The sequence below is a fragment of the Corythoichthys intestinalis genome, chromosome 12 (genome assembly GCF_030265065.1).
Source record: "Corythoichthys intestinalis isolate RoL2023-P3 chromosome 12, ASM3026506v1, whole genome shotgun sequence".
Classification (NCBI taxonomy): Eukaryota; Metazoa; Chordata; class Actinopteri; order Syngnathiformes; family Syngnathidae; genus Corythoichthys; species Corythoichthys intestinalis.
In genome coordinates, this window is record NC_080406.1 from 50426406 (window position 1) to 50452189 (window position 25784).

At 40.5% G+C, this 25784-nt stretch overlaps 1 protein-coding gene across 1 annotated transcript; it reads right to left on the minus strand.

Annotated features, from left to right (window-relative positions):
- Window positions 1–964: 964 nt before the first annotated feature.
- LOC130926619 (zinc finger protein OZF-like) lies at window positions 965–24245 on the minus strand. The gene is made up of 4 exons (XM_057851621.1): window positions 23923–24245; window positions 16187–16291; window positions 12950–13057; window positions 965–7212 (listed from the first exon to the last, which is right to left on the minus strand). The coding sequence occupies exons 1-4, from the start codon at window positions 24011–24013 to the stop codon at window positions 5903–5905; spliced, it is 1614 nt and encodes a 537-aa protein (XP_057707604.1). The 5' UTR covers window positions 24014–24245; the 3' UTR covers window positions 965–5902.
- Between the last annotated feature and the right edge of the window lie 1539 nt (window positions 24246–25784).

A 25784-nucleotide genomic window follows, 5' to 3' on the forward strand; every position in this document is an offset into this window, starting at 1 on the left:
CACCTTAATAGTGTCTCAGTTAACTCTAAGGCTGCCATTGACTGTGCTCAAAGCCCAATCCATTTAGACTGGGAAAATTCGTTCATTCAAAACCAGAGCATTCAGTCATTCTGTCTGATTTTCAGGGCATTTACAGGTTACTTGCTGTTCAGTTTAGGGCATTGACAGGTCATTTCCTGTTGAGTTTGAGTCACTGCCTATTTATCTGGGTGATTCCCAGGTCACTTCCTGTTCTGTAACTCAAACAGGAAGTGACCCATAAAATGCCCCAAAATCAACAGGAAGTAACTGAAAATCATCAACAGGTAAATGACTTTAAATGGCCCAAAATTACCTCATTGCCTTGCATTGGCTGCCACTGACGGCCAGACGCTCAATCCGTTTGAAGTGGGAGGGATGGCAGCAAATGAACTCGTTCATTTGCTGCCACTGTAAGATAAGCTTGTTGAATGACAAACATATTATGCCAGTTATACAAGTTTGCTCTCCCATAGCTATTAAACGTGCTCTCCCAAGCTATTGTGCTAATGATAGGTAGACGCTGTAAATGACTAATGTCTCGAGATGTCGGTACTTTCCCAGCCACACTTTGTGCAAATGTGTGTTCAAAACAAAGTTTTCTGCTCGCTCAAGAGTGCGACTGTTAACCACAAACTGACACCTTGACAGTTTCACAATGACTAGGATGAGGAACTTGCCACAACCGAAACTGCCACTTTGACCATCTGTGTTTTGTAACTATAATCTGCCCAGCAACAGTCCCCAAATAAAAGACAGCAGCACGGGGAGCTCTGAGAGAGACTTCGGTGAGACTCCGATTTGGCACGTTGCGCTCTCTCCGACCTCTCCCCAAACGACCGTTGGTAAAAATCTCACTCTCCGTCTCCTGTCTCAGTCATTACGTCCTCTCTCGGGTCACTTTTAGGTTTGAGCCTAGTTTAGACCCAACAGCCACCCTCCCATTTCAAATGGATTGGACGTCTACTAGTGATGAACTCATTCCAATTCACAGAAGCTTGTTTTTCTGTTTATTAGTTGTTTGTAGAATATCCTAGAATGATTTCCTGACCAATGTATCGATAATCGTTGTATCGCCATATCATCAGATCATCGATATCGTGAGCTTTGTATTGCAAATCGTACCATATCGTGAGGTACCAAGAGGTTCCCACTCCTGATATTGATAGGGGCCTTTGAGGCTGCCTTTCCTGCTTCTTTTGTGTTAAAGGAACATATGAAGAGGGCCCCCTGGCTATGTTTGCCTTAGGCCCCAAAATTGGTAGATCCGCCACTGCTCATACGCATTTCATATTTGTTTATTTAGATTTTATACTTGCAAGTCACTTTTGAGATTTTCATTTACAATGCACAGTAAAGGGAAATGCTCCACAATTTCATTGTATACAATAAAGTGCGATTCTATTCTATTCTATTGTATAATAAGTTGTGATTGTGTATACAATTTATTAATAATCTATTTATATATTATAGTTTATTCTGCATGTTTTCCTCAAGTATTAAGTTTCTGATGTGAAAATTGAGTTATTTATTATCTGTTGAAAACTTGCAGTCAATAAAAAAAAAGTTGCTATTTTGGACAAAAACTTGTCTAATATTGCTATTGATGCTGAAAATATAGGTGATTATCTCTGCATTTGGTGATTTTTGTGCATCTAGTGTAAAATCTGAGAATTTTATAGCCATTTTAAGTTTTGTTATATAAAAAAATAAGATTTTATAAGGGAACGGCTGAATTTTTTTATGCCGCTGCTCATGGAGACTCATATAAGGCTAAGGTAGGTGCCTGTTTTAGTTTAAGGTCGGTAGCAGCTTTGGTTTTGAAAATATTTGAATTTGAAGTTCTTAAAAAATAGGCCCCCTACGGATCAGCCCCGTATCCCGTGTCCTGTCAAGTATTATGAAGTCTATGCTTCAAAGCTTACAAAATCGAGCTAATAAGCACGTGAAAGCCAATACTCACAAATACAGATGAGTATGTACGTCACAAAGGGCCTCTGATTGAGTTAACCATTTAAAAGAGGTAGGGACTTAATGAATGTACTTCCTTCATCTAAGTACATGTAAGGCCGAGACTTGAATTGAGCAACACCTCTTTTTTCAGTGTGCTTCTCAGCATATGTGTCACCAACACATCAGAGATTCCTTTTATACTGTAATACTACACCCACAGGAAGTGCACACTATGGCAACAGCAGTGTGACATAAATATGTCACATCTCGCCACCCACCTACAAATAAAGCTCAACATATACATCATGAAGCGCATCTGATAGAATACACTGTTGAAAATTCAAAAAGGATCTGTACCGCATGGGATGTTGTGAGTCTCGATGGACTGTTGGGTAATCGTGTTGCTGACACTTGCTGTGTCCGACCACTCATGCAACTGCTCTCTGTGAACTCTGCTTAATCTCCGGACTCAGCCGGAACGCGCACGGCTCTTTTAATTGTCTCTGTCATGTGACAGTGACGTGCCCGGTAACGCGCTCGGCCAAATGTACACACAAGTTCCGTCCTTGGGTGAATTATGTAACACAATAAAGGGTCACCACAGATCGTTGTTTTCATCAACTTACCTCCGAATATACGTTACAGTCAGCCATTCGTATGATTGCGGTCTGCCCTCGTTGAAGCCATGTTTGGAACTACCCGAGGTTTCATAACCCGGAAGTAAAATGTGAAGAATGAATCAACTTGCGCGGACGTTTGAAGCCAGCTTTGTGAAGCCATTCACATTTCATCTGGAGTAAACATTTTGTTGGGTTGGCATGGTCTCTCAGAGGACAAAGAGGAAAGCCATTTTGATATTTTTAACTTATTTTTTAGCGTGACATTGTGCCGTGCTGCTTCTGACAATGAATGACCTGAAAAAATTAAAATGGGATCTGACTGTCACTGTTAAGTTTTCTGTTGTAAAAAAAGAACAACTCTAGAAAGGGGGTTAGTGTAAATAAGTTATAAAGATTTGTTATTAATGAAAAAAATTAAAAGTGTTCGTTGGCTGTCACTGAGTAGCATTTGCGATCGCTACACAAAACTAACAACATAAATTACCCCGAAGAACGGTCAGAGATGTAGGACAACCAGAGGATATCATATTTAAGAAAGACAGGGCTGATGGTAAAAGCTAGCTTGTTGAAACAGGAGAATGACATTGTCAGTCGCGTAAGAAAAAGGTGTCGATAAAAAAGCTAAGGCTATGCTTAGGTCGGCTCATTTTTTTCGTCTTTTTCAACCCTCGACACTCAAGCCATCTCTTTAACTGAACTTTTTTTTTCCTAGCAGATATTTTTATTCAATTTTAATGTACATAGACGAACAGAAAATTACAAACAAAATAATAAAAGTGAAAAACAACGAAGGAAACACAAAACAACCCACCGTACCCATAACCCCAACTGTCCTGAATAGTTATATAATTCAGGTAAACCATGCATACCAGTGAAGCGCTATTGGCAGTGCATCACACCAAGTCAAAGCTGTTGAATTTATGTCCATAGATGTATACCTTCACTTCTAGGGAGGGAAAACTATATATAATAAAAAAAAACTAGCAACATACATAAATTATACATACGTCTCAAGGGCCGCATCCCCATCCATAAGAATAACTCATGGCTTTGTGTATTGTGAAAGTAAGTCAAAAAAGTATCCCATGTCATATGAAATGTTCTCCTTGACCTGGTCTTAGAGAAGCACAGCATTTCTAGTTTGAGACAAGACATTAGATCCCGAAGCCACTGGTCAAGCGTGGGCAGAGCAGCACCCTTCCATCTCAGCAGAATTGTGCGTCGAGCCAAGAGCAATGCAAAAGTGACCATACGGTGTTCTGTGGATGACAAATGACCATGGTCTTCACCAAAAATACCACACAGAGCTAGGGTAGGATTTAGGCTAAAATTCTTATTTAGTACTGTGGACAGAATTTGGGGCACAGCATATACATATGTATCAAAGTAGCATCCCCTAAATTTCCATTTATCACTGGTGTTACCTGAACATGTGTATGTTCTTCCACATCTTTACCAATGAATTTGGCACCAAGGACATCATTTTCGGACAGAATTGGTAGGTTTAGCTCTGTAAACATCTCCTTCTTACAAGATTTCCATTCATTTCCTATTGGGGGCAAACGGCAGCGTGTCCCCCCCCCCCTTAGCAACAGCAGCTAACATCATGAATATTAATGAGCAGAAGTGACGTGTTGCTTGCGGTACGCCATTACTGCAGGGTAGGTTTTTTTTTTTTTTTTTTTTAAATATGGCGGCTCCATGTGATGCAAGAGAAGGGGCGTGGCTGCTGATTTCATCGAATCACCAAAGAGCTACGTAATATAATTCCTGCGGCCCCACGCAAAATGACATCATCCACCCCAAAAGGTTCGAGGAACTGCGGATAATTCTTACAGTGGGAAAGTGCTGAAAAAGACCAGAGAGAAAAAATGGCCAATCTTCTTTATCTCCTTTTATTTACTTTGATCTATTTCTCTCATACAAATCAATTTATATTTTGAAATGATGGAAAAAAAAAAAAAATCAACTGTGATTCTCGCGTCATCATTTCTCCTGTAAGGTCCATTACTGCGGTGAGCCACGCTTTCTTTTCAAATGAGTTTGCCTTTCTATTATTATCACAGACAGATAGTTACTATGGCGTTTGCATCAAAAGCTATTTGTCTGTTTGGACACCCCTTGACGGAAGTTGTTCCTTGACCTAACTTTGAGCGCATATATGAAATGCTCGCTATCCGATGAGTTATCCCTCAATGAAGCAGCGTACGCTTTATTTTTCTGTTGTTTTATTCCTTGACTTGATTGGAAGCGACAGCGAAAAATTTTTTTAAAAAAATATTTATTAATTATCAGACCTGCAGCCCGCGGGACAATATTTTCAGGCCTTCTTATCTGGCATGTATGTGAGGTGTCCCAGCCTGATTATGACTGCATTGAAATATTACCCATTAGGCCTGGCGCCCCCGAGTGGGAACCGGAAACGCCTTTGTTTACAAGACTGGCTCCTCCTGCAAGGGAAAAAAATCAATTGACCTCAAACCTGTTTCAGGGGAGCCTTAAGACATGTGTTCGGGTGCCTTATGAAAAATATTGAGGTTCGTTGAAGCAGAAGGTTCCAAAAAGGAAAGTGACAGTCGCTATTTTGTCTCACCACAAATTTTGAACAGTCATAACTTGGCAGACATACAAGACAGACATATCTGTGCCAAACGTCCCGTGCTTGTTGAGAGTCATACCCTGAAAGGTCCTGTAGGGGTCATTTGCATCAACTCTGCAGCGCCAACTAGTGGCAGCATAAAGTCACTCATATTACTCAATACGTCCAGTTCTTTTCAGGTTGGTCACTGTAGTTTCAAGACCTTTTGTAATACTACATTTGAAGGCCGACGTCCACATCTCTCTCTGTCTGTTTTCCATGACGAACCTTTATTCGCCCTTAAAAGGAAGTATATTTTTTTCAGGGACTTAGGCAGCTTATAGAGCCACGGAATTTGGCACACGTGGTGAAATTGGCCCAATTAGATATTCATTTCGGTATTGAATAAGGGCGTGACTCCACAGCTCAGTTGCGCCTCCTTTTTTGTAGAAGGGTTTTTTTTTTTCTCCTAGGTGTGTGAATGTATTTCTAATACAAAAAAAAAAAAAAAGAGCCGTGTTTCGAGCAAGTTAGGTTCTCGTGAGATGATGAGAGCGGGACGATCTGCTACTACAGTCCTGCTTGCAGGCCTAATTTTCCATATTTATTTAATGACATTATTTATGAATGATTTTGATTTTTTGGAATCTGGGGTCCGCTGTTTCAAATATTAAAGGTGGGTTCTTGTGTGTTCTTTTAAGTGTTGCTTCAGAGTGAATCTTCGACAACAAATTTAGCAGGAAAAAGATTTTTCGCCAGTGTGGATTCTTGTGTGTATTTTTAAGTACCTCTTGCAACGGAATCCTTGACCACAAACTGAGCAGGGAAAAGGTTTTTCACCAGTGTGGATTCTTGTGTGTATTTTTAAGGAGCTCTTGTAACGGAATCCTTGACCACAAACTGAGCAGGAAAAAGGTTTTTCGCCAGCGTGGCTTCTTTCATGACTTTGTAAGTTGGGCTTTAGAGAGAATCTTTGACCACACACTGAGCAGGGAAAAGGTTTTTCGCCAGTGTGGGTTCTTGTGTGGATTTTTAAGGAGCTCTTGCAACTGTATCCTTGACCACAAACTGAGCAGAGGAAAGGTTTTTCGCCAGTGTGGATTCTTGTGTGGATTTTTAAGGAGCTCTTGTAAAGGAATCCTTGACCACAAACTGAGCAGGAAAAAGGTTTTTCGCCAGTGTGACTTCTTTCGTGACATTGTAAGATTTGCTTTGAAGACAATCTTTGACCACAAACTGAGCAGGAAAACGGTTTTTCGCCAGTGTGGGTTCTTTCGTGATATTGCGAGTTTCGCTTTGTGGCAAATCTTTGATCACAAATTGAGCAGGAAAACGGTTTTTCGCCAGTGTGGGTTCTTGTGTGTATTTTTAAGGAGCTCTCGCAACTGAATCCTTGACCACAAACAGAGCAGGAAAAGGGTTTTTCACCAGTGTGGATTCTTGTGTGAACTTTCAAGTTTTGCTTTTTAGTGAATCTCTTATCACAAACTGAGCAGGAAAAAGGTTTTTCGCCAGTGTGGGTTCTTTTGTGATCTTGTAAGAGTTGCTTTCGAGGGAATCTTTGATCACAAACTGAACAGACAAAAGGTCTTTCACCAGTGTGGCTCCTCATATGCATACGACAAGTTTTCATATTAGCAAAGGTTTTCCCACACTGAGAGCATTTGCAGGGTTGGTCGTCACTGTGGGATTTCTTATGACCATTATCATTGGAACGTGACTGTGACGTGGTGCCATTTCTGTCTGATGGAGCGATAAAAATGTCTGCTTGTAATCCTTCTGTCGAGCTGCTGCCGCTTGCAGGCTCCACCCCTTTGCTGGCCTCACTCGGACCATCTTCACTCTTCAAGGGCTCACAAGTCCACTTGGTAATCCCTTCTTCCTCTTTAACGCATGGCAGCTCTTCCTCCTCCTTTTTGATTGAAAGTTGCTTCTGTTGACAGGGGTTTGGCTCCTCCTCTTTGATTTGGGGGAGCTCAACATCCTCTTTAACGCCAGGAGATTCTGGCTCATGCCGCTCAGCACCAAGATACTTTCTGAAACCTGCAAAACACAAGAAAAGCATAGATATATTTTATGAACTACCACCGCGCCTTTCCTTTGTGTAAATGTGTTATGGTCAGATGAAACCAAAATAGAACGTTTTGGTAGAAACAGGTTCTCGTGTTTGGAGGGGAAAGAATACTCAATTGCATCCGAAGAACACCATACCCATTGTGTAGCATGGGGGTGGAAACATCATGCTTTGGGGCTGTTTTTCTGCAAAGGGACCAGGACGACTGATCTGTGTAAAGGAAAGAATGAATGGGGCCATGTATCGAGAGATTTTGAGTGAAAATCTCCTTCCATCAGCAAGGGCATTGAAGATGAGACGTGGCTGGGTCTTTCAGCATGACAATGATCCCAAACACAAAGCCAGGGCAACAAAGGAGTGGCTTCGTAAGAAGCATTTTAAGGTCCTGGAGTGGCCTAGCCAGTCTCCAGATCTAAACACCATAGAAAATCTGTGGAGGAAGTTGAAAGTCCGTGTTTCCCAACGACAGCCCCAAAACATCACTGCTCAAGAGGAGATCTGCATGGAGGAATGGGCCAAAATACCAGCAACAGAGTGTGAAAAGCTTGTGAAGAGTTACAGAAAACGTCAAACAATGTGATTTTCTGTTTTTTTTCCACATTCTGTCTCTCATGGTTAAGGTTTACCCATGTTGACAGACCTCTCTAATATTTTCAAGTGGGAGAACTTGCACAATTACTGGTTGACTAAATACTTATTTGTTCCACTGTATTTATAATAATGTCCAATATTTATTGGTTGAATATGTTTTCTCGTCACTGCACTATGCCTGTGTATGTCAGTGTACAGTGATACCTCAGCTCACGAACATAATTGGTTCCCAGAAAGTGTGTGTAAGGCGAAAAGTTCGTCTTCCGAACATTTATTTCCCATAAGAAACCATTAAAATGAGAATAATCCGTTCCCAGGTCCCCATAAAACATAATTTTCTACTAAATAAGCCTTAAAACTACACAAAAATATACCTTATTTTATGTATAATAAATGTGCTATTGTATTATAATTAAAGAAATAAACTGTACTGTATAATAAAGTCGTTTTATTTACCTTTGTGATGGTAGTTGATGGCTTGATGGAATGGAGTGGGAGGAGGAGGGAGGGAGGGAGTTACTGTTTGGAAGGAGAGTGTTACCGGCAAAGTGCGCAGTTAGCGTAGACTCCACTGCTGTGCCCCCCACATGCTTTTGGTTGTTTATAAAAGTGCCCACAAAAAGCCATCCGACGCCTCTGGGTGTTTGTATGCACGCCGCCACCTTTCTGGAGAGGAAATCGGGCGAACCGAAGACAACCGACGACAACGAGCCAACGTGACTCGCCAGTCCACTTCTCACTACGGTGGGAAGCTGAAAGCACCGCCAATTACCAGTCGAGGGCGAATTGGTAACACGAGTCACCTTCCATAAGGACTGTAGGTAACTCTTTTTCGGTCCCATAATAGCAAAAGTACACTCAATTAGAGCCTAGTTCGGGCCTAAAAAATCCAGCCCGACCCGACACGGCCCGCTGGTATTGAGGCCCGACCCGGCCCGAGCTCGATCACTTAACTAGATTTGCAGGCCCGAGCCCGAAAAACCCGATTTTTTTTTTTTTTTTTTGAGTGACGCGGAAAAAACGCAGCAGCAGCAATTTATTTTCATTTCTTCGAGTTGGCAGAAAAAAACGCAAGTTTTCTTAATGTTTAAATAATCTACATATTTTTTTTAGAATTATCAAAGCATTCACACAACGAAATAACGCTGGGAAAGTTTGTTAAACATATTTCTGAGTGTGTGGGTTATTGTTCTCACATGGACGCGCCTCTCTGACAAGGAGAGGGAACAGGAGAGGGCGGCGCCTCGGCCGTGCAGCGGGAGGACAAGAAGAAAAAGCGGCTGGCGCCACAGCGTTCGTGCACACGCACAAGCAAAAGCGCAATACAGAGAGCCTGCTCTCCATTTTATTTATCTATTTTTATTTTTTTTTGAGTGACGTGGAAAAAACGCAGCAGCGGCAATTTATTTTCATTTCTTCGAGTTGGCAGAAAAAAACGCAAGTTTTCTTAATGTTTAAATGATCTACATATTTTTTTTAGAATTATCAAAGCATTCACACAACGAAATAACGCTGGGAAAGTTTGTTAAACATATTTCTGAGTGTGTGGGATATTGTTCTCACATGGACGCGCCTCTCTGACAAGGAGAGGGAACAGGAGAGGGCGGCGCCTCGGCCGTGCAGCGGGAGGACAAGAAGAAAAAGCGGCCGGCGTCACGGCGTTCGTGCACAAGCAAAAGCGCAATACAGAGAGCCTGCTCTCCATTTTTTTTTTTTTTTTTTTTTTTTTTTTTTTTAAATAATTTATTAGTCCGGCATGGCAGCCCGACCCGACCTGACCCGAACGTGAATGCTTAAATTGTGGGCCCGACCCGACCCGACCCGACCCGACCCGAATGTCGGGTTCGGGCACAAAATCTAACCTCTACACTCAATATGGTCCAAAATGTCTATCAAACACAAACCACGTCCGTACTCAACGAAAGTGAGGGGATGAACTGGGACCCCGTGAGCGTGCGTCAGCTTCTCGTGGCGCTTTTCGACCGCGTGAATTGGTTCGTCCGCCAAAAACTAGTTCGTCAGCAGAGACTATATGCTCGCGAATTTAATGTTCTTGAGGCGAAAAATTTGTGAGTTTAAGCGTTCGTGAGCTGAGGTATCACTGTACTTGTTACTAAGTTGATAAAATATTTCTAAATGAATGGACTAATAACCCAATTACCGTAATTTTCGGACAATAAGGCACACTTGACTATAAGCCTCCACCCATCAAATTTGACACAAAACGGCATTTGTTCATAGATGAGCTGCAACTGTCGTCACTGTATTTTGGGGTATTTACACCAAAAGATATTAACCGGTAACACTTCAAGAAGCTTCATTTGGCCATCACTGCTCCCTTGAGGGACAGAGTCAACCTTAGCTGCCACCTGCTGTCAAAGCTGTTGTCATCCAACATGCCTCCTAGCATGCACTGCAACGCTACAGATGTAAATAACAATCAAAATTCATGTTCTGTGCCAATTATTTCTTCAGTTACTGTTCCAGTTGTTTCATTAATTGCTAGTTATGGTATTTGGTGACACTTTATTTGACATTGGCACCATATGACTGTCATAAGACCATCTTAAGTATGACATGACACTGCTATGAGCATTGATCAATGTTTATGACAGAAATCATTTTGTGTCATCCGGCAAATTGTCTTACTTTTTAATGGATGTAAAAGATCCGGGCTGGACATAATTTGACGGACAACACTTTATGACATCTGTCATATGCATTCATTAACGCCCATGATAGTGTAATCTCATAATTATGACGGTTGTGCCGGCTTTCGATTACCAGGTTGCCGGGCATATCGGGGTATAAAATTTCAGACACACCTTCTGATGATGATCCAGTTGTTGTTTATTGCGATCCAGGCATTTCAAAGCTTGTTCACAATCCAAATAATGGTGAGGGATTTCTTATTCCAAGTTTTGTAAATGGTCAGTCGTCATGAGTTGTGGTCATATGTCTTGTAAGTTTATTAAAAATGTTCAGATGGTTTAGGTGGTCAAAAACTGTGTGGCTACCCCATCTGTGTCCAAAACAAAACTGGCTTTTCACTTCCATTTAAACACACCTGATAGGTGTCAGTTGATTAGTGCAGTGTTTTTCAATCGGTGTGCAGTGAGAGATCGTCAGGTGTGCCACGAGAAATTATCTAATGTCGCATCTATGTATATATATTGTAATGTCCGTAACTGTGCGAGCCTTGAAGGGGCCATCAGACTGCAGAGTGGTGACGTAGCAGGAAGTCATCACCGACTCCTCTCCTTTCTATATACCCATTCGGGGCTATTACAATATTTTTTTTACGTCGTCGGGCGGAGCTGCAGTAGGAAGGAAGGAGTAGGAAGAGGATAGTGAGCCTACATCGGGAGTAGGTAGAAAGTTCTTGGTCGTGTGCAGATGAGCGAAGTTTGCTCGTGTCGCGTTCAAAAACTGCTTGGTTTTCTAGCCATCAACGACCTTGCTGTCCGCGACAATGTGGACCCCAACACATCTACTGCACATTATTTGGTTAGACTCATCATGTGTCCATATACTCGAAAGTGTCCTTTCTATTTTATCCATATGTGATGACCGTCAATCCTCCCCCTGTTTTATTACAACACATTGTTGAGAACAGCAAGGTGGCTAATGGCTAAAAATCTGAGCAGTTCTTGAACGCGACATGAGCAGCACAGCGCCAGTTTGCCAAGCAAGTTTAAACGTCATCTCCAAAAGAAACACCTGTCGCTTCAAAACAAGTCGATGGACTATTTTGTTCGCCTTCGTGAAAACAGAGAAACAGGCAACTTTTTTTTTAATATAAAAACTAAAAAAAAAAAAGAAAATAAGAAAGCCCTCAATGCTAGTTACCTTGTTGCTAAATCCAAAAAGTCCGACACCGTGACAGAGACATTAATACTACCTGCCTACAAAGCCATTGTCTGAGAGATGCTCGGCCCTGATGTGGTTAAAGACATTGCTCAAGTCCCCCTGTCTGATAATTCTGAGCTTTTTCAAGCCTAACTGCTATAAGAAATAAAAACAAAGATAGAGAGCTGTTGAAGAATATCGACTTTGTGTTCATCTAAACAGGCTCAAATTTCACACTGAGTAAGTATACATACTGAGAAATTATTTTATAAGACTGAGCTTTTTGGAACCAAACACTAAGTGGTTCTGGCGTGCCACGAAAGATGGGCATGCTGAAAAGCACCTCATACCCACTGTGAAGTATGGGGATGGGTCAGTGATGCTGTGGGGCTGTTTCGCTTCCAAAGACCCTGGGAACCTTGTTAGGGTGCATGGCATCATGAATGCTTTGAAATACCAAGACATTTTAAATCAAAATCTCTTGCCCTCTGCCCAAAAGCTGAAGATGGGTCGTCACTGGGTCTTTCAGCAAGACAATGACCCTAAACATATGGACAAATCTACACAGAAATGGTTCACCAGACACAAAATCAAGCTCCTCACCATCTCAGTCCCCAGACCTTGTTTTGTTGGCAAAAGGGGGTTGTACAAAGTATTAACACCAGGGGTGCTAATAATTGTGACACACATTATTTGATGTCAAATAATTATTTATTTATGTGGGGTTTTTTCACCTCTGAATAAATACACTTGTATTGAAGGTTGGATTTTTCTTTTTTTTTTCCATTAAGGTCCCATATTATTTGAATTAAAAAATATATATATTAGAAGCTAAAAAACACATCTTAACCAGGGGTGCCAATAATTATGGAGGGCACTGTACAATAAATTTGCAGTGGGAAAGTTAGTATAAGTCAATACAGATTTATTTTGCATTAATCATAAGGGATGGGAATTGATAGGATTTTTACGATTCCGATTCCATTATCGATATTGCTTAACGATTCGATTCTTTATCAATTCTCATCTATTTTAATTTGGGGGGAAAAAAGAAGAACAAACATTTTGATTAGAATTAGGCCTGAACGATATATTGTTTAAACATCGCCATCGAGATGTGCGCATGCACAATAGTCCCATCGCATGGACGTGCGATAGTTTTTCATTTTGTTTTTAGTGGTTTTAATACACAATCTTTTTGGTTCGCTTCATGCTTTCTGCAGCCCAAAAAGGCGGAAGTGAGGAAAAAGCAATGCTTGAGATGACCTTCAATGTGTACGAACTCTTCCTCTTCCTTGATGGGTGGCGAGTCTTCCTCCTCCTCCTTGATCCACGCAGACTCCCGGTGCTCAGGTTGATGGGCTCGGCTGACATCTGCAAGACCAAGACCACAAACAAATCTTATTTCTTCATTTGCAAACATGTGTCCCTAAAGTTTATTTCTGTTGGGGAAAATTCATCCTCGCCATTTTTTTTTAATTCGTGTTTTCCAATCCAGCACAAAAGTCATTCAAAGTGCTTGACAACGGGCGTCACTCGGTTTTAAGAACAGAAGGGGCTTAGCCCCCAATAATATACAGTATATATACAATCACCGGCCACTTTATTAGGTACACCTGTCCAACTGCTCGTCAACACTTAATTTCTAATCAGCCAATCACATGGCGGCAACTCAGTGCATTTAGGCATGTAGACATGGTTTAAGACAATCTCCTGCAGTTCAAACCGAGCATCAGTATGGGGAAGAAAGGGCATTTGAGTGACTTTGAACGTGGCATGGATGTTGGTGCCTGAAGGGCTGGTCTGAGTATTTCAGAAACTACATATCTACTGGGATTTTCACGCACAATCATCTCTAGGGTTTACAGAGAATGGTCCGAAAAAGAAAAAATATCCAGTGAGTGGCAGTTCTGTGGGCGGAAATGCCTTGTTGATGCCAGAGGTCAGAGGAGAATGGCCAGACTGGTTCGAGCTGATAGAAAGGCAACAGTGACTCAAATAACCACCCGTTACAACCAAGGTAGGCAGAAGAGCATCTCTGAACGTACAGTATGTCGAACTTTGAGGCAGATGGGCTACAGCAGCAGAAGACCACGCCGGGTGCCACTCCTTTCGGCTAAGAACAGGAAACTGAGGCTACAATCTGCACAAGCCCATCGAAATTGGACAATAGAAGATTGGGAAAACGTTGCCTGGTCTGATGAGTCTCGATTTCTGCTGCGACATTCGGATGGTAGGGTCAGAATTTGGCGTCAACAACATGAAAGCATGGATCCATCCTGCCTCGTATCAACGGTTCAGGCTGGTGGTGGTGGTGTGATGGTGTGGGGAATATTTTCTTGGCACTCTTTGGGCCCCTTGGTACCAATTGAGCATCGTTGGAACGCCACAGCCTACCTGAGTATTGTTGCTGACCATGTCCATCCCTTTATGACCACAATGTACCCAACTTCTGATGGCTACTTTCAGCAGGATAATGCCTCATGACATAAAGCTGGATCATCTCAGACTGGTTTCTTGAAGATGACAATGAGTTCACTGTACTCAAATGGCCTCCACAGTCACCAGATCTCAATCCAAGAGAGAATTTTTGGGATGTGGTGGAACGGGAGATTCGCATCATGGATGTGCAGCCGACAAATCTGCACCAACTGTGTGATGCCGTCATGTCACTATGGACCAAACTCTGAGGAATGCTTCCAGCACCTTGTTGAATCTATGCTACGAAAAATTGAGGAAGTTCTGAAGGCAAAAGGGGGTCCAATCCGTGACTAGCATGGTCTACCAAATAAAGTGGCCGGTGAGTGTATATATATGTATTAGTGCTATCAAATTTATCGCGTTAACGGGCAGTAATTAATTTTTTAAAATTAATCATGCACGGAATAACCTGTTCATGCGTTGCCTCAAACAGTTTACAATGATGCCATTTCAGCACACTGAGAGCGAAAAGGCAGAGAAATGCGAGTGGACACAGGTGCTCATTGGACCGCGCCTTTTATTGGCTTAGGCTTTGGCAACTCTTTCACAAAAATTCATCCTTGCCAATTTTTTTAAATTCGTGTTTCCAGCGCAAAAGTGATTCGAAGTGCTTGACAATGGGCGCCACTCGGTTTTAAGAACGGGGGGGCTTAAACCCCCATTATATACATGATATATATATATATATATATATATGCAAAAAACACAGACAAGACTGAAAAAGCAGTTTCTGCTCTTGCACCCCTTTTTAAAATAAACTGCTGTATTTTAAGCCAAAAGAACTGTTGTGTTTGATAGAACAATATGTCTATATGCTGCCATAGCAGATTCATGGCGCAATAAGCCCTCGAACTATTTTTAATTTGTCCGTTTTACCCTGGAAACCCCCGTTTACAGACATCGCGCAATCGCTTTTGTTTCAACCCAGCCATAAAAAGAAGGTAATTTTATTTATTATTCGAAATGTGTCATTTTTAGCTTAGAATCATTAATCAATGTCTTATATTTCGTTTAAAAAAAAAAAAAAAGTTTGAAAAATTATTCACTCGCATATTTTAAACTTTTAAACAAATTACATCACAATGAAAAAAATGGTGTCTGTAAATAAGTCATGGATATCTACCGCATAACTATCACTTGATTGTATTTTTTTTTTTTGTTACTAATTCATTTTCCCCTATATGTTATATGATAAATAATCATTCCAAACAAAGAATTGAAGAAAAACGCTTAAAGGGTAAATATATGAAAGAAAATTTCGACCACTCTTTGATGTCAGCGATTTCTGCATCACAACCCTTGTTATACTACCATGTTTCACTGATGAAATGCCCCAAAAATCCAGCTGTGACCATTCAGAGCTGTGTCTTGACACTCGGTGATACTTGCTACATTGAGTTTTTGGATTGAAACAAGGTAAGTGAAATTCATACACACTTGGAGAACATTTTTGGGCAACATATCTTTTTTTAAATGCGAATGTCTGTATCTGGGTGATTTGAAACTGGAGAATTGGAAAGTGTCAATGATAAAAAAAACTGTTGAAGATTCTATTAGCAGCCTCCAAGTAATCTATTCCTAAGAAATGGCTTAAAAAAGAAACATCAACTATTAAGAAATGGATGGATATTGTACATGAAATTCACATCATGAAGAGGCTGTCATTTTCACTTAAATTAGAGATTGATACATTTTATTTGATATGGTCCAAGTGGACACAGTACGTGAAACCAACTAGAATGGATTTCAATTGACGCTCAAAAGAGAAAGTACTTCCTTATTCTGTTCCATAACAAAACAATACCTGACACGCTCTCAAACGTTTTAAGTTGCTGTATGTTATTTATGTACTCTTTTTTTTCCCCTTAAAAGACAAAAAACAATGAATCGAGAAATGGACTTTCGTCATTCACTATTGTAAGTACAATGTACTGTATATTACTTGTGAGAATCGAAATATAAAATATATTAGACTGAAAAACATTTCTGTACTTATGAGGAAAAAGCAATGCTTGGGATGACCTTCAATGTTCACGAACTCTTCCTCTTCCTTGATGGATGGCAACTCCTCCTCCTCCTTGATGCACGCAGACTCCCGGTGCTCAGGATGATGAGCTTGGCTGACATCTGCAAGACCAAGACCACAAACAAATCTTATTTCTTCATTTGCAAACATGTGTCCCCAAAGTTTATTTCTGTTGGGGAAAATTCATCCTTGCCAATTTTTTTTAAATTCGTGTTTTCCAACCCAGCACAAAAATCTTTCAAAGTGCTTGACAATGGGCGTCTCCCCCGGTTTTAAGAATGGGGGGGGGGGGGGGGGGGGGCGTAGCCCCCTATAATATACACATACGGCGGATAACACTCAGGGGACTTGGAGTTCCGCTCTGAGACCAATTTTCCAAATTTCAAAATTTTCCTATAGACCCTACCCACGTGACGTCACAACTCCGCTGTCCTGAATGGTACCGCCCAATTGTCCGTCAAAACATCGTGTTAACCTGTTACGGCTACGTACATTCCTCCTATTTACGGCGTGTTTTTCTGCTCCTTAACATTAATAATCAAAATGGTGAAGGCGTGTGTGGCTGTTGGTTGCACTAACAGAGAAGATTGAAGGAGAGACTTGAAGTTTTACCGTATTCCGAGGGATCCAAAGAGGAGAGCGAAATGGACGGCTGCAATTCGACGTGAAAACTGGGCACCAAAAAATCACCACAGACTATGTAGTAGTCATTTTATATCCTGTAAGATGCCTTTAAGATATACTTAGAGGGTTTTGGGCTGACAAATAACCACAATTAAGATCATTGCTAGGCTAATCGCCGACAACATACACGTATGTATGTAGTGAGAGTGCTATCGCTAAACCATATAAACATTAAAAGCCTTAACTCCATTGACAAACGACATGAAATACATCAGACTTGACAGTGGATGTTAGCAATGACAAAAGATTTTGAATTGAACATTTCGTAACTCACCTTTCCAAGCACAAGATAGATTCCTGCCAAATTTTCGTGGACGAGGACCTGTTTCACCCAACCAGCAACGAAGTATTTATAAGCCTCCAAGCTCTTGAAGTTTTTCAAATTTTCGTGAGAATAGGCTGATTTTGTGTGGACGAGATAATATCAGCGTAGCAGATGTCAGGCAGACAGGGCGAAGACAGTGGGTCGAAAAACATCGATTTGGGCATCAAATATGGATCTGGCGATTGTATAGAACGAAGCTTTTCCACATAACGCCTTTTATGCAACACATCCAGTGAGTTTACGGCATCAGAAAGCACCGGGTCTTCCATGAAATGCATTTTAAATTCCTCGATCAATTGAAACCAATGCTAATACAGAGACAAAATGACGGACAAGTGGGCGGAACCATACAGCGAGCACGTGGTTTTGTGACGTCGGTGGGTAGGGTCTATATGCATGTGTGATACATCATTGGAAACTTTAAAATTGCAACTTTCTGGGGGAAGAACAATTTTGAACAGGACGGCATTTAAATTTGAAAAAAAAAAAAAAAAAATTTAATAGCAAAACCCTAAGTGGAGGTGAGAGCATGCGAGAGCATAATTAAAGACGCCATGATTTTAACGAGATATGATCGTGTACTTACCTCTTTTTGATCCAAAAACTCCACGTAGCATGTGACTTTCACTCACAACACAGTAGTTGTTTGTTCCAGAATATTTGTAAATCATATAGATTACATTTTGGGCACATATGTAACAAAAATGGCTGTAATTTTAAACCCTGAAAAATGCTAATAATTACTTTAATATCTGGGTTTAATAGGGCTGGGCGATATGGCCTTAAAGCATATGACACGAGAAAAAAAGTCTTAAATGGCATTATTATGTGAATTAGAATCATATTTTGAGACGATTCGACTATATACAACAATTTAGCAAAGCACAGATGACGAGAAATTAGTCTTTTAATCTGCCGGTTAGCCACGCCTACCATTATAGGGCTTTAGCGTCCCCAACAGGTGGATGACGTCAGCGGTAGACTGGGCTCATCGGTTTTACTATTCAGCCCATTGAGGGGGAATTATTCACAACGAGGAAAACACGACGAAGAGAGCGGCAAAATGTCATTGTTTCTGTCTCTTTACTTCAATATTTTTACAGGATATTCTTTTTATCCAAGTATTTTCCACAATAGCTATATAAATGGCTTGAGAAGGACCAGTCAGCCCGTCGAGGGGGAACTATTCACATCGAGGAAAACGAGACGAAGAGAGCGGCAAAATGTCATTGTTTCTGTCTCTTTACTTCAATATTTTTACAGGATATTCTTTTTATCCAAGTATTTTCCCCAATTGCTAAATAAATGGCATGGTCATGACAAATAACAGTCTTGTGCTGAATGGAATATGAAATAATAAAAATGCATTTATTCAGGACGACATGGCAAAATTCCATAACGGTCAAAACTGTCGACTTCACCTTTACTGTCGCACCTCCCGAACGATATTTTATGACACCTAAATCGGACATATGTCATTTCCCTTCCCCGGCTTCGGAGAATGTAAACAAACCAGAAGGCGTGACAGCTAGCCGACATGCTAACCCGAACCGAGTGATGTTTCAAAGTCTTCGAAGCGGAAAATCACACATAACTATCCTGGATTATTTGGCATGACGACCCGGTGTTGTGCCGAAAAATAGCCGCCCCGTACAACACCGGCGGAGAGCAATTTACAGTTCGTTCCCCGGAGGAGGGTGGCTGGAGTTCTTGTGCAGCTAACGTGCTGCTGCTAATGAGCATTAGGAGAGCTTTTTACATGCCTATCAATGATCAAACGTAAGTAGTCCTTCATTTAAAGAAAGTTTGTAGTGTTTACTTTGTAATCGCTGTATTCGTATTTGACATAATACAAAACAAGATGTTTACTCACTTCCTTGTAAGTCCAATGGTCCCACAGTAAATATCCACGGTGAATGGGAACCTTTTGAAACTCCAAAAAGGCGCATACGCCTCTCCCTCATACAGAATGATTTTTTTCTGCAGCCGTTTGGCTGGCGTGATGCGAAAAATAAACGTATTAATCCGCAAAATCAGCTGAATCCTTCGTCCTCATACACAACAGTACACTGTCGCGTGAAGAGGACGTCTTCTACCGTACACGTCACAGCGCCCTCCTCCTCAATGCAAGACCGAAGCCGGAAGTCACTCATTTTCATGGCGCGGGATTCAAAAAACTAAATAAAAATAGCGATCGCTTCCACACACATCCAAGCGGCCCATATCATTCAGAGGCATAAAATACCACGTGTATTATGAAATAAACATGCTTTTTCGTGTCACAGGCACTTTAAGTTCGTATCACAGTAAATTGAGCATATTTACCTCGATAACAATAAATGACGATAAATTCGCCCAAGCGGACTGTTATCTAATTTGAAAATCTGAATCAATGCATGAAATACAAATTAAACGTTACAGTTTCTCATTGATTTATTTACCAGCTTCCAATTTAACAATTGTACATGCAGACTACACATTAAGTATATAAATTTTTTTTGTGAACAATAAGAATTCAAGTATGAACATTAGGGTGGTCCACTACCATAGGGTGAAAATTAAAAGTATGAATTTCTTTGCTCCCTAGGTTGATTCCGTTTCCATTTAGGTAGAGAACAATGTGTGTAAAGTTTGAAGTCAATCAAATAATATTTAGGCGTGGCTCAAGGTCCCTATCTAGCAGGCACCTGGATCCCCCCCAGTGTTCATCAGACAACTGGGTATTAGCCGCTCGTAGACGGGGGTATCATGCTTGCCAAGCACTCATTGTTGTCCAGATGCTAGAAGAGACTTTGAAGATGTGGGAAATATCTTATGGTGTTGTGATACAACACCCAGAAGGAACTGTAGTTGGTCTTCCTTTGTTGTATGTCGAGCATTAAAATCCTCAATGAGTTTGACCCCTCGCTCTGCCACATCATTGATAACTGGAAGATTTTTTTACTTTTGTTAGACCTGCCTTGTAGGATGCATCATGTTTCCAGTCTTCAGGTTTTTCATTAAGGAAGTCGCTGTTGATTTCCAGGTATTTCAGCAACCAGATGGACTTGTGAGTTGCAAAGGATTCAAGTGGTGGAATCACGGCACCTTTCAATTCGACACGTTTTGGTGGGTCCTCATCAGCAGACTGATTGCTTTCATCTGATTCTTCAGGGATCATGGCTGTCACTATACCCTGCTTTGTCAGTGTTCAAACAGTTTCATCAAACAAGGACAATGCCACAAGTTCCTCTGATACATACCACAGATGATTCAGCAATTTGTCTCTGGCTGCTCTTCCAACACGGTCATTATGATAAGAGTGCAGTTTCCTCAGTGTCTCCAAGTCTGTTCGAGGAGCAACTGCTGCATCAGGGGCAGAAGACCATGCTTCCACATATATGAGGATGGAGAAAATACTCACATCACAAATACATGACTCTTCAGCCTTAGTGAGATGTCTAATGTGACCACGGAACATCCAAATCTTGAGACAATATAACACTTTTGCCATCCATCTGGCATGATGAAAAGCTCCAGGTTTCTTGAAATTGAAATCAGGAACGTTTTCTCCCAGGCAAACAACCACTAACTCTAAAAATTCCTTGTATTCATCTCTGTGATTACCCAGTGCCAACTTGGATTCTGCAAACTCGAGGATACATTCCCTGTCAGGTTGCAGCACCTCTAAGTCCTCCCCAGTTTGATACTTGGACTTGTCAAGGGATTCCCAGTTCTTTTGGAACCGATAGAATAGTTGGACATCAGAACCAGAGGAAGCTCCAGAACATGTAGAGAATACTGCACCAAGAAGTATTTCATAAATATAATGGCGGCATGCTAAATTTAGGACTGCATGTCCAAGTTTCTGTTCTAGAAGAATGCACGCTCCAGCCCGACGTCCTGCGTTTGATGCAGTTGTATCAAAGCAAAAGTCTGCAACTTTTTCCTCCAAAGACCATTCTTGTAACAGTTCATAAACTGCTCTAGCTGGGTTCTTGCCAGTTCCTGAAGTCAATTTTGGAACACCAAGAAGCTGAGTTTCTCCAGTAGAGACATCTGTAATTAAAACTGGAATGAGTCAATGAGCTTCGTTGAACAAAGGAGAGATGGCATAATTTGCCATCCCAATGCACAATGCAAGTTTTCCCTTCAGCTTTGAATGCATTGTGTAGATCCATCCATTGTTGGCGACGGTGTTTTTCTCTGTATCGTTTAGCACTCGAACGGCTGATATTAATCTCACTAAGAGCATGTCCCAAACTTTTGGCAGTTTCAGCCACTACAAACAGAGCATTCCTATCCAGAGCTGTTGTGAGCTCTGGGGTCCAAACATTCTTTGGTCGACACTGCTTAGTCTGCAGAGTTTCTTTCTTCTGTCTTTGTTCTATATCTAAATCCACAGTTGATGAAGAGTCCTCTTCATCGAGATCAGTTGTATGTGCTGATGAGGATTATTCTAGAGCTGAAACGAGTACTCGAGCAACTCGAGTAACTCGAGTTTAAAAACTGATCCGAGTAATTTTATTCACCTCGAGTAATCGTTTATTTTGACAGCTCTAAGCATCACGTTTTGCTCGGACTACTTTTAATGCGGGACAACGCGCTGTCACGTGCGGAGAGGAAGAAGGGGAAAAAAACTTACTGCAGCCGACACAAACGACGCCGACGTTGCTAAATACTAGCCCGCACGATGCTACGTTGGTACAGGTAGCGTCTGAGTCTCATAGAGATCACATGTATGTTGAACTAGATGCGATTTGACAGACTCGGCCGCGTCTAGGCAGCGTTAGTAAACCGCCGCCATCTTAAAGCAGTAGAGCGCTAAGCGCTAATAAAGAGCGCTAAGCGCTAATAAATAAGATTAACGTTAATGTCGCTACTAGCTCACGTAACGTTACCCCTGGGGAGGGCTAGGTTACAATTAATTATGACCACTGTCGATGCGTGGCTAACGTGTCTTACATTCAGGTTTTAACATAACATAGCATTGTGGAGTGATGAGGGTGTAAAATAAAAACTTAATCATGCTAACTATCAATTTTAGCTCAGTAGTCATTGCTGGATAAAATACCAAGTAGCACTGGTCCCTAATGTTCTCCAATACAGCCTGTATGATACATTTATTTTGAACACTGCAAAAACTCCTATCAGGACTTACAGTTTAGACTAACTTAAAACTTAACTAGAACTTAAAAATGGCTTGACACAAAGAGAAATTCAATTGAAACACGTGGGAAAAAAATCCTAACTTTTAAGTGATGTGTGTTATCAAGCGTAACGGCATTTTTAGGTAAGATATATATAAATATATATATATATATATTTTCTTTAATAAGATCTAAAAGTTTTTTGAGTGAAAGCAGTGAATTATTTTTTATTCTAGTTACATCTGAGATGCAATTGTTGACCGTTTTCAACAATATACATCGAAAATAAAAATATTGATTGACTGAAAATGGATCAAGATTAGATGAAATGTCTTGTTTTCTCATGTATATTTATAATTGCTCTTCACCTAAAAATATATTTGTTTTATCCGATTACTCGATTAATCGATAGAATTTTCAGTCGATTACTCGATTACTAAAATATTCGATAGCTGCAGCCCTAGATTATTCCAATACAACTTGACTTGTAGACGTGTCAGCTTCATCAATGTGTTTTTGTCTGCGCCTCTTCAGCTCATTTTCTCACTGTTTTGACCTTGCTTCAGTTGCAGCAAGTTTGGTGTCCAATGCACCCATTGAGCCGCCGCGGCCAGGTTCTCATTGTGCAATTAAGAGGCCTTTGCCTTCTTGAATGCTAATTAATGACTTTGTTTTTCTTCAAAAGTTTTCACTGATTGAATAATTTCTTTATTTTTTCTATAATTTTGTCTTTTCTTTGAACAGGAACCCTGGCTTTTTTCCAATAACCTTCTATTTCACTTGTAACTATAGCTGCACTTTCACTAACACTTTTGTTTTTTGTTATGTGATGATGCAAGAATACACTTAACACTTGTTCTTTACTAGGGAGTTTAGCACCCAGAATTGTATGTTTCTTCTAGCAAGTAAAACCGCGTGTTTTAGGCATCTTGAAAGATGAAAGATATGAGCATAACACTAGCAACCTCCCGCAAAAGAGTCTAGCAGTGAACTGAGCTGTTGATAAAAGATGATGCAACACTTAGATGCTTGCCCAAGCAATTATGATGCAATATGCACTCTGAGGGAAAATCTCAAACTTGTAGACTGTTCAGCCACCTCTAAATATCATTTGATTAGCTTCTAATTTTGCACACCGTTTTCTTCCAAAATGGAAACAGAATCCACTCAGGGAGCAAAAAAATTCAAAATTTAGTTTTTATGGACCATCGTAATGAACACTTATAACAGCTTGTATGACTTGAACAATGTACCACACTATAAAAATAAATACGGCGACTCTGCAAACATGTCATTGTAACAAATGACTTCCAGCTTGAACAGTACACTTCAAACATACAACTTATTGTTAATGGCTGCTGTGAAATAATTATTCAACACAAGTGTTTGTTCACTTCAAGATTTCAGGGATTTTTTTCCAGAGTTTTTTTTCATACATGCATGCACAAACCTCACATACACAACCACAATCAAGCTATATTGCGCTTGTGTTGAACTGTGCTAAATAAATAAATTTGCCTTGCCTTTACCATCATAAAAACTATCAGAGAAATCACACGCACACAGAGATAAAAAAAATAATAATGCGACATACTGATTGCCAGATGCAGTCCGTGCCCAATCCACTCATTAAGTTCAGCCGTTTCCACAAGGTTAGAGCCGCTATCCGACTCAATCACGTTCATTTGTAGCGTTAGCCGCTAGAGTTAGTCTGTGGCCTGGCTACCAGTAGAACGCGCTGAAAGCACCCTCTCTTGAAATCGTGAGAATCAGGTAGGACAGCGGGTGAAAGCCCGTCTGGAGGCCGCCAAGAGTCGACTTAATCTCAGGTGAAAGTTTGGCGAAGCTCCCTTAAACCCGACTACAGCACGTCTGCTTGTAGCGTCAGCCGCTAGCGTTGGCCAACTGCGCTTCTTCTCCTCCTTCTTCTTCTTCTTGTGTGTTGGCACTTTACCCCTCGTATCGTGGGGCATTACCGCCTCCTACCGGGTTAATGGTTTGGTATAAGATCAGGCAGTTACAGACTAAAATGTTGCTTTTCTGACTAATAAAAACAGTGAAACACACCCGGAGTGTATGGAGGTAGATTTGTGTCTTTATTGTTCAATCAAAAAAAGTCAGTTCAATCAAAATATACAGTATATTTTCAATTCTTTTTAAAAAAGTCCCTTCAATCATAAAAATGTGTTTGAATGCAAAAATAAATTTGAAACTCAAAAAAAAAAATGCATTTGAAAACAATTTTTTCAATTGATTTTTTTTTTTTTATTATTGAAGTTTTTTTTTTTTTTTTTTTTTTTTTTAATTGAAGCTACTGTTTTGATTGAAGTAATGTAGTTTTGCATTTGGGCCACATTTTGGCTAGGACATTGGTGTCTTTATTATTCAATCAAAAAAATAAGTTGCTTCAAACAAAAAAAAAATATATTTTCAAAAGAAAAATCACTTCAATCAAAAAAAAAATTCAAACGTAGTAAAAAAGTTTTTGAATGTGAAAAATTATTTAAGACTCAGAAATACACATTTGAACACTTAATTTTTCATCGAAACTGTTTTCTTTGATTGAAGCAATCCTTTGTGTGTTTGAGCCATATTATGGTAGGACATTTGTGTCTAAATCATTCAATCCCAATAAAAGTTGCTTCAATCAAAAAAAAAAAAATTTTGTGGGGTTGGTGATGCGTCCCCTCTTGCCGTCCCTAAAGGCCGGTTGATGGGTGCACGGGTGGCCTGGGGGACCACCCTGGATCCTGGGTTGATGGCTCCTTTGCTGGGCTGCGGGAGGAGGAAGGGGTTGCGCTGATTTTCACTGAATTAATCCTTCCCACCAGGGACAGAGACAAATTTGACCATCTCTTTACTTCTTGTTTGGCTTTATTCAATGCTTTGGTGAAATTTCTCTCAAATAAGCTATTATAGTTGTAAGTGATCTCCAAGCCTAAGTAAGAAAAATGATCTTTAGCCACCCTAAATGGGAAGTCTTGGAAGTTCAAATGTTGAGCTTTTTCATTAATTACAAATTGTACGCCTTTAAAAAGATTTAACATAAGTCTATATTTAGTGATAATAGCAACGGCCACGGGAATAGTGTTGTGTGGGTCAGAAAGAAAGAGTAGGAGATTGTCTGCATATTGGGATAGTTTGTTTATTTATTTGTAGACAAACGTTGTCTGACATTCATACATTTCAGCTGTGTTTTGCGTCTTTTTTTCATAAAAACGTCTTAAGCATGACTTTTTATTATCACAAGTCACTGCCGACAGACGCGAGGAGGCGATACAACTTAAAATTAGCATTTATTGGCTTGCAAATCTGCCAATCCAAAGTCGCAGTTGATAGCTGGATAAACAAAGGAATGGCCTGCAGTGGAGTTCGGAAACATCTACAACTACCTCATAAAGTCACCCAGTAAGTTGACCTTTATCAATTACGTGGAATATGTACTTTGTGGAACTA